General features: G+C 48.6%; 1 protein-coding gene across 1 annotated transcript; it reads left to right on the forward strand.

Moving 5' to 3' along the window:
• Nucleotides 1-3651: 3651 nt before the first annotated feature.
• Tmem247 (transmembrane protein 247) lies at nucleotides 3652-9309 on the forward strand. Its single transcript, XM_040737045.1, has 3 exons — nucleotides 3652-3868; nucleotides 4653-4985; nucleotides 8896-9309. The coding sequence occupies exons 1-3, from the start codon at nucleotides 3752-3754 to the stop codon at nucleotides 9307-9309; spliced, it is 864 nt and encodes a 287-aa protein (XP_040592979.1). The 5' UTR covers nucleotides 3652-3751.
• Nucleotides 9310-9985: the final 676 nt, after the last annotated feature.

Genomic DNA, 9985 nt, shown 5'->3' on the forward strand with positions numbered 1-9985 from the left:
TCTTCCTCCACAGATCCTCAGAGCATCTCTAGTCACTTCCTCTCCTGAGCATCCTTGTCTCAGCACGGTTGGGTTAAGAAACCAGGAATCACTCCCACTATCCCAAGTCCAAAGAGATCTCCTAATACAGGGACATTTGTGCTTAAATCCTGGTTTCTTTCCTGGCTATATAGCTATGGCTAGGGTGCTCTCTCCATAATGTGGTTTCTATCCTCTATAGATAGTGGTAGCGCTAACTTCTAGGCTGTTCTGAAACTTAATCACAGCACACCATGAAAAAATCTCCAGTGTCCAGCAAATAGTTAGCACCCAATAGCCATAAGCCATTGCTACGGTTACCATTATAACCCTCTAAACCAGGGCGGGAGAGATGACTCAGGGGTTAAGAGCACTGACTGCTCTTCCAGAGGTCCTGAGTTCAATTCCCCCACAACCACATGGTGGCTCACAACCATCCGTAATGAAATATGGTGACCTCTTCCGGCATGCAGGGATACATGCAAGCAGAACACTGTATCCATAATAAATAAATGAACAAATAAATCTTAAAAAATAATAACCCTCTAAGCCACTCCAGCACACCTGAGCAGAGTATCTCAGAGCTCACAGCTGAGGAACCAGGAAGGGAGGGGCTGCTTCAATGCAGTCACCTCTGACTGAATAGACTAGCAGGTCCCATAGGACAAAGCACTTCTCAGACTGCCTGTCCTTCAGATCACGCATCCCAACCTCTTCACCTGCGCTGAGCCGATCTCTCTCCTCCGGGCACACTTTGAAATTGTAAGTAAAATATAATACATGCACATTTTTAAAAGTCGGAATGCAGACGGCATAGTTAACAAGGAACCACTGCCAAGCCCGGCCCCTTGGCTCTCTAACCTCAGAACCACCTTTGGGAAAAGGCTCCTCTGTGTCTTCCTCAGACATGCTCTACACACGGATGATGGACTCGGCGTATTTTCACATTTCACCTTTCACACACTAGTGCCTGCAGGGTTGCTGGTGTTGCTTTTCTGAATTTTCTCTCTCTCCGAGGACCAGATACTGATGTAAACGCAGCTACTGTCTTTCTTTTTTTCTTCTCATAAAATATCTGCCTTGTTTTGTTTTGCTTGAGGCAGCATCTCATGACTTAACCCACCGTGGCCCTGAAGTCTCAGTCGTTGTATTTCAGCCTCCAAACTGCAGTGATTATGGCCTGCGCTACCACACCTGGCTCTGCTTAGCAGCTCCGACTTGGACGCAGCACTAGTTATCTGATGAGCTCCTTCTGATGAAGTTTAAGTGGCTCCCAGGCTTGCTGTTACAAACAAGGCTGTAAAAATCCTCTCTGATACACCAGCTCGGTTGTTGTTGTTTCACGATGCAGAAAACGCCTGGCATCTTACAGCAGAAGGCCCCAAAGATCACCTTTATGGACTTGCATTCAAACACGGGGGCAAGAAATCAAAACCCGCATTCCAGCCCAAATCCACTTCACCTGGCCGCTCCGCGAGCCCAGCTTCCCTGCAGATCAGGCTGCAGTAGCAGCACCTGGTTCGCATTTGCCTCGCAAGGGGGGGCATCCTGAGAACCAAGCGTGCGCGAAAGCTCGAGAGGGCTGTACTCACGCGTGGGATTCTTTGCCAAGCCGGCAACTGATGTGTGTGTGTGCTTCAGGATGAGTCCTCCAGCTTAGCACACTGTGTGCCCCGCCCCTTCAAAGAGCACCCGGCCCACCTGTGGCTCCCGCTGCTCCGCAGCCTAAGGCTGCCACTCTCCGAGCATCCTTCCATTTCCATGCCACAGACGGAACAACGGGGCTGGGCACCGACTCTGAGGCTGTCCGGCGACTACAAGCAGAGTCTCTGCATTAGTACCGGCATTAGTAGCCGGGTCACTCCGATTCTTCTCACCCTTGCAACAACTTGCAAGGTAAATCTCAAGTGACTTAGGACAAACAGGAAGGCAGAGAGAGTGGCCGTGCGGCCAGGACCGTGAAGGACCCCTAGCAGTTGTCATGAGTAAGCCGAAACCAGGAAGGGGCAGATACACAGCTGTCACCCAGGCGGTGATAGCAAAGCTATAGTTAAGATGTAGCGCTTCCGGGATGGAAAGATGGCTCAGAGGTTAAGAGCACTGACTGCTGTCAGAGGCCCTGAGTTCAATTCCCAGCAACCACACGGTGGCTCACAACCATCTGTAAGAGATCTGGTGCCCTCTGCTGGCCTGCAGGCATACAAACAGACAGAACACTGTATACACAACAAATAAATCTTAAAAAAAAAAAAAGCTTCAGAATGTTGACTACATTCTTAAGAAAAAAAAAGATGTGGCACTTTCTCCTTCTGTCATGTGACCCTGACCCTCACTATTGAAAGTGTTTTGTTAAAAGTTTTTATAAGACAAACGATGACAAGGTGTATTTCCCAGCCTTCTAGAATCTTCACACACACACACACACCCCACGGTTATCCATTCTCCTCATCGGGATGTACAGTTCAAGTCCTATTCATTTCCTAGAGAGTCTTCAACAGAGTCCCATGGATTGGGTGGTTCAGTCCGCTGACATTTATACTGAAAGCTAGACACTAGGGTCAAAGCATTGTCAGGCTCCGTTTTTCAAAACAATCAAACAAAAAAAAATGCCAGGACAGAGAAGGCTCTGATTCAAGCCTCTAATTGTTCATTTTACCCGTCAACTTGACCGGGCCCTGGGATGCCCAGTTACCTTGTTAGGTGTCATTTACCTGCCTAGCTTTGAGGGTGCTGATAGATGACACTAACCTTTAAGGAAAATGGAGTAAGAAAAGCAGGCTGCCCACACCCAGTGTGAATGGGCCTCATCCAATCCACCCAGGTCTTTAATAAAACGAAGTGGAAGGTTGAATGTGGCCGATTGCATTAGCGGGTTCCTGGGTCTCGTGCCCCTGCCCTAGGGCCTGCCTAGTTCTTGGGTCTTTGGACTGAGACTAGCAGTATCCGCCCTTTTGGGGTTTCAGTTTGCAGACAGGAGGCTACAAACTTTCCAACCTCTATCATCCCGTGAGCTGATTCTCATGTTTCTCTTCCTATGTTGCCTACTGGTCTGTTTCTCTGGGGAGCCCCACACAAGGCTTCCCTCTTGCTCTGAGCTTGCCTTGTCTTCACGGCACCCTGCAATGACATCATTCCAAGGCGGTGACTTCTATGAAGATCCCATCTCCAAATAAAGTCACATTCTGGGGTCCTGGGGACCATTCAGCACTGGAAACCGATTCATCCCAACATAATCTGTATGTGAACGGCAAACCTCAGGGATTGGAGTTCATCCAGTATGCTTCTGGAGCCAGCAGCTGCCATGCCAGTTTTCAACGCAGTCCTGAGAGGTAAGAAAGACCCAATCTTCACTGCGTTTGGATTTTTAATTTCTTATTACATACATTTACTTGGGGGTGTGTAGTGTACATATATGCCATGGCATAAATGTCAGGAGTCAGTTCTCTTTCTTTCTCTTTTCGAACCATGTGGATTTCAGGAATCAAATTCAGGTGACTGGGCGTTGCCAGCAGGCAGCCCTACTGACTGAGCTACCTTGCAGGCCGCACCCTGAAGCTCTTACCAGTGACCACCCAGGTGTCACAGCCTCTAACCTGAAGTGCCCTAGCAACTGGTAGAATGTGGCTATTGTGAGGATAGGGGATTATGATGGTGGCCAGAACCTGAAGAAGCCAAATGTCACTGTCTCAAAGTATGTCCTCTGGTCCTGGCTGGCAGCACTGTGGTCATCCAGATGGCGGCAGAGGACACAGAGGCGATGGAAGCCCGTGGGGCAGGAGAAAGCTGCCCCGCCCTCTCCAAGGTGGCGCCTGCTGACAACATACCTGAAGGGAAGTCAAAGGCTTCTTTGGTAAGAGGGTGTCCCTGGATTGTCCTGGCCATTCCAGAGGGGTGGGGGAGGACACCAAGCCTTAGAATCTAAGGGCGTGTGCTGTGAGATTCAGAGGCCACCAAGAAGAGCAGGGCTGTGTCCCATCCCCATACCTGGTACCCAGCTGCGGACTACTAACTCTTGGAGGGATCGTAAGGTTATATGAAACCGTCACTGTCTTTCTATATGAGGTCCTTTCTTTTCTCTGTGGATAGGTCACGCATGCAAATGGGTACACATATGTTGTCTGGTTCTCTCAACACAGACCCTAGGCTGCTTCCTCACTCTGGAGTCCCTGAAAGACCTGTTGCCTAACTGTTAGATAAAGTGTGGGAAATAGAAAAGTGACCTCCGTGGCGGCAAGAACCACTACCTAACCAGATGCCCACCTCACCTACCAGTGCCTTGCCTACAACGTTAGGGCGCCGCCCCTCCGTGACAATTTGCCTGCTGTACTTGAGTCTCTAATGCACTTCTAGCAAGAAGCCCTGCATACCCTGCTTTCTACAGCTTTGGTTTTGTTCTCTGTGTAGCCCTGGCTGTCCTGGAACTCGCTCTGTAGACCAGGCTGGCCTTGAACTCACAGAGATCCCCTGCCTCTGTCTCCCAAGTGCTGCGATTAAAGGCATGCACCGCCGCCACCACCCTACCTGGTCACTCTTTGCAAATACACCCAGGCTACTGAGGCTTGAAGCTGAGGGAGCGGTTCTGGGGAGCCCCACATCGACTCCACCATCACCCCACTCCTTCTTCCCTATCCTAGGATGCAGAACCCCCAAAGCTAGAACTGCCCCTCCTGGAAGAGAATGAAACCTGTGAGGACAAAGATTGCCCAGGGCCCCCTAAGTCACTGTCCCCAAAGTCTGGCCCTACCACCACCAAGGGTCAGGCTGGCGATGGGCCTGGACCGGAACCCACGGAGCTGCCCCTGACCTTTGAGACAGAGCACCACAACGCGATGGAGCTGGAGAAGGTGCGCATGGAGTTTGAGCTGACCCGCCTGAAGTATCTGCATCAGGAGAACGAACGGCAGCGGCAGCACGAGGAAGTGATGGAGCAGCTACAGCAGCAGCAGCAGCAGGCTTTGCCTCGCCAGGTAGTGGAATAGTGCTGAGGTCGTGTGTCCTTCTTCCCCCGTCTCCCGTCCCCCCCGTCCCCCGTTCCCTCCCCCCCCGTCCCCACGGACCCAGGTAAGACAGGGCTCACTGCGCCTGCTCCGCTATGCGCCTTCTCTGGCTGAGAAATGGCGAGCATCCATACAGCTCCCTCTAGCCTCTGGTACCTTGAGTCGGTTTGCAGGATGGTCTGAAACCGCCGTCCCACAGTTGGCTGACTCTTCCAGAGCTTCCATGAAAAATGAGATTCAAGTCCCCAAAGAGAGCCGAGAGTAGGAGGTGCTTAGAAACCACACCCTCTACCTAGCACCCCTTTTTGATAGTCTGTGTTCGATGCTCACCACGACTGGTTTCCCATCACCTTTGTTTCTCTTAAGACATAGTATCGGAGGAGACAGCCCCTGGGATCTGACCACTGAGTGTCAACAGAACCACCGCCTCCCTTTCAGGGCTGAGTTTTCTCTGTTGAACAGCTCGCCTCAGAACCAACTAATGCAACGTTGTTCTCACAAGAAATGTGTATTCAACCCCTACTGTAGGGACAAGAGTGCCCATCTGAAGGATTGTGATCCAGAGTGCTTGACCAGTGTACATGAAACCCCGGGTTAGGTCTCCAGCACCAAATAAAGCATATGTGGGGGGCGGCCAGGATCCCAGCACTCAGCAAGTGAGGCAGAATGACCAGCTCAAGGTGGCATAGCAAGTCTGAGGCTAACCTGGGCTATATGAGACCCTGTCACAAAAGACAAGTTGAGGTGAAATGCCATATAAGGTACTTATCACTGTGACCAGACCACTCTAAGGACTTCATGATGAAAGAGGTCACCACTTGAAAGTGGTGTCTCCTGGTCGCCAAAGTCATAGGGTCTGGGTAAAATGCCTGGCTCAACCGCTTTTGTGAACCACTTAACCTTGAACATATTACGAATCCCCCTTGAGTCTTAGTTTGCTCATCACTGAAGTCCAACCCATCTCACGGGGTCAAGGTGAAGAGTAAGTGAGAGAATGAGTGCAAGCCACCTTGCGATGAGCCCGCACATTACGTGAGTGCCCGGTAATGGTTAGATATTACCATTTTTATGAACTCGTGCAATTGGCGTCTTGACCCGCCAGCAGCAGCTTAAATCCATCACTTCTCAGTTTTATTGTGATGTATGACGAGCTCTGCTTCCCAGCTCTGAGTCATCCTTGGTTCTGAGAAGCTTGTCCTCGTCTAAGCTGTGGCTAGAATTGTTGAGAAGGATCTGACCCAAAGTAAATCCCACTGCAAGATCCCACCACAGGCCATCGGGGTCCCATCAATCAACACCAGCCGTTACATTTTCTCCAGCTCCCATTTCTGCAGCTTTCCCAAGAAACCAGTCCTGAGCCCGGTGTCAAAAGGCTTCCCGGAATAAGGCATTACTTTACCCAAATCATTGTCCAATTGACTGGTCAGTTCGTTAAAGAGAAAATGGGTTTTACAGGATTCGTTCTCAAGGAACTCATGCTGGCTTCCTAATTATTTTTTTCTTGTTCACAAGGTACCTGCTTAATTATACATTAAACGATATTACTGAGCCAAGCCACGCTTATTGAACAGGACATCTGGAATACATTTTCCTCTCCCAATATCTAGAAAACATTTGCCTTTCTTTAGAATTCACACACATTCCACGGTATTTTCCAATTCTTGTAAAGTCTTAGATATTTTTTCCTCAATATCCAAGGATGAAAATTGTTGCAAATTTGAGGCAGAAACTATTGAACTCAGGCATACTATTGGTACTAGTTTCTTGTCTGGTTACTGTGGCAGACACCCTGACAAACACAGTTGCAGGAAGGAAGAAGGGTCCATTTTGGCTCACGGCTCCAGAGAGGACCCCAAGGAGGCTGGTCCCACTGCTTCGGTCAGGACTGGGCCTCGGATCACTGTTTCTCTCAGTCCAGGGAAGTCCCACCTCAGTTCACCTATCCTAGATAACCTCCCAGGCATGCTTAAAGGAAAATTAGCGACCGCAGTCTCCTTGGTCCATGTCTCCTACATATTTCTCTCTTTTTAGTTTGAAAAATGTTTCTCCTTGCTGGATGACATGAAAATCCTTATCATGAAGCCCTCTGCTTCTTTTTCTTTCTTTTTTTTAAGATTTATTTATTTATTTAGAAGAGGGCACCAGATCTCATTACAGAGGGTTGTGAGCCACCATGTGGTTGCTGGGAATTGAACTCAGAACCTCTGGAAGAGCAGCCAGTGCTCTCAACCTCTGAGTCATCTCTCCAGCTCCAAAGTCCTCTGCTGCTTAAAAGATAGGCCATGGGTAGTGTTTTGAAAAGTCTAAAGAGTGGGCTATATGTATGTGTATATATATATATATACATATATATGTATAATATAAACAAGACAGAGTTCACTGTACAAGCATATTATACATAACTATTATATATATAAACTTACACATATGAACATATATGTATATATAAACACACACATACATACACATACCACAGCTTCCTTCCCCCCTTCCTCATTTCAGGCTAAAACATGCAGGCAGTAGAGTGTGGCAGAGGTCACACACAGAGCCCCAGCCTACAGAGCACTGCCTGCCCAGAGAACCCTGAATCTTTTCCTCTGCTCTCCTGCCTTCCTTGCTGCTCACCTCAGGGGCATCAGAACTGGAATCATTCCCTATCCCTTTAGTTTTATGTCTTGACAGAGTTGCCTTCTCATTTCTGTAGCTGCTTTCAGCAAGGATGTATCGAAGGTCTGGGCCCTTGGGAATAGCTTACGAAAGTGTTTTGCTAATGGTTCATCTACAAAAGACAAAACAAAACAAACCTGGAGTGGAGCTTGACTTGATTATGGAGGCTTCCATAGTTTTCTCTTTTTCTAAGTGGTTAGAAGGAGAGAGGAGACAAAGGGAGGATGAACAGATGGATGAATAAATTTAATTATAGTGAATATATCTAAGCTAATATTTCTCACTAGTTTAGGGCATCTCAGTCTTTGCCATTTAGCTGTTAAAGTATGACATCTTAAAAAATATTGTGGAGCAGAAACCGTGGAAAATTCTTTAGCTCAGACCAAAACTGATGACAGGTACAACAAGTCTGAGCCTAGTTACTGACTTTAGAAAAGAGAACTCACAGCCAGACCCATCTGAAAACCCAATTCCCCACACAGTCAGGGAGACTGTATCTCTCACTATGCTACCTGTCCCCAGAAAGAGCATACAAACCCCAGGATGGAGGACCACACTAACCACGTGACGTGTGCCAAGACACAGGGAGTCTGAGACACTCACTTGAGCTCAAGGGATGCATCTTCAGAGTGCCACGGTCCAGAAAACTAGACTATCAGGGGACAATATCCAAAGAATATTTCTAAGAGGGCTGGAGAGATGGCTCAGAGGTTAAGAGCACTGACTGATCTTCCAGAGGTCTTGAGTTCAGTTCCTAGCAACCACATGGTGGCTCACAACCATCTGTAATGAGATCTGGTGCCCCCTCTGGCCTGTAGGGATACATGCAGGCAGAACACTATATACTGAATAGTGAATAAATAAATCTTAAATATGTGTATTTCTAAGAACCAGAGATCTGGGAACCTTGGAGTCCTAGAGAACTTGTTCACATGGGTAACCCTGCTGGGCAAGACAGACAGAGAGAGAAAGGACTGTGTTGGCCTGGTGTCCAGGGTCAGGAGAGATAATGCAAGTTCAAGATAAAAAACGACCGAGATCCCTCTACGAGCCAGCGACCTCACTAGGAATTTTTTCCATTTATTTTCTCATTCTTCCTCGTGAGTTTGGGAAGGGAGTATTACTACTTGAGTGGCCTCCTTGAGGTCAGGGTCAGGGCAGGACTGAATCCAGATCTGGTGTTGCCAGCTCCGCCATCTTCTTTCCCCCACAGTTCTCGGGAGGCCTCCAGGACCTCTTGCTCCCCCAGAACCAGTTTGCCATGTTCCTGTACTGCTTCATCTTCATCCACATCATCTACGTTGCCAAGGAGATGGTCTTCTTTCTCTTCTCCAAGCATTACCTGTTCTGCCTGGCGGCCATATTGCTGTGTTTAATTAAAACCCTGTGGTCCTACTTCCAAGTGCCTTTGCTTCTTCCATCGCTGGGGATGTCCTCTGCCCACCACCAGACCCCTCCCCTCCCCTACTGCAACCTGGCGGGACCCCGCACAGCTGCCAGCCAGCTGCTGACGCCTACATGTGAAGGCACTTGGACAGGCACCTGCCTTGAGCCTGCTTCTCACTGTGATGACTATGCCTCCTCCCCAAGAGAGACCTTCTCCCCAAGAGAGACCTTCAGAAGTTAACAGGTTGGAGTTGGGGGTGGACCCTCAGGGAAGGCCCAGAAACCTTTATAGAATGATAGAATCGCATTAGTGACCAAGCTGGCCAAGTTCCACCCCATCTACTCATGCTCAGACAGTTTTCTTTTTCCCCTTTAAGTTGTGAGGTTAAAGTGAGCCCCTCCCCCAACAAAAATGTCCCTGTTGGCAGAATCTTGAGAACATTACTTTAGCTCACAAAAGAAACTGTAACAAAGGCTGTTAGTTCAGAGCCTGGGTCCTGGAAGCCTTCACAGGCTGGATTTCAGCACCCGTCCTCTGCAGGCCAGATAGAAAGTAGTGAAAAGCAGAAAATGGAGACGTATTCAATTTGACCACATTAGAAAGAGGGACAAATGAAGAGGTCCATCTTGGGGGGTCCTAACACAAAGCTCAGATTCAAATAGAGAGCCGGAGGTAATGCGTAATTAAACAGTTTGGGTGTGGCCCTGCCCCTCCCTATCTTAGCCATCCCCAAAAGGTCTGAAAATGGAACTACAAGAAATCTTTCAGGAGACAAGCTCCCCTATGGCCAGCTCCAGGCTTCAGTTCTCCTCTCCCAATATGAGACTCCCAGGGATGATAGGGGATGTTCTTCTGTATGTATGTTTCTCTTATTGGTCGATGAATAAAACACTGATTGGCCAGTAGCCAGGCAGGA

The sequence above is a fragment of the Mesocricetus auratus genome, unplaced genomic scaffold, assembly GCF_017639785.1.
Source record: "Mesocricetus auratus isolate SY011 unplaced genomic scaffold, BCM_Maur_2.0 Super-Scaffold_100676, whole genome shotgun sequence".
Taxonomy (NCBI): Eukaryota; Metazoa; Chordata; class Mammalia; order Rodentia; family Cricetidae; genus Mesocricetus; species Mesocricetus auratus.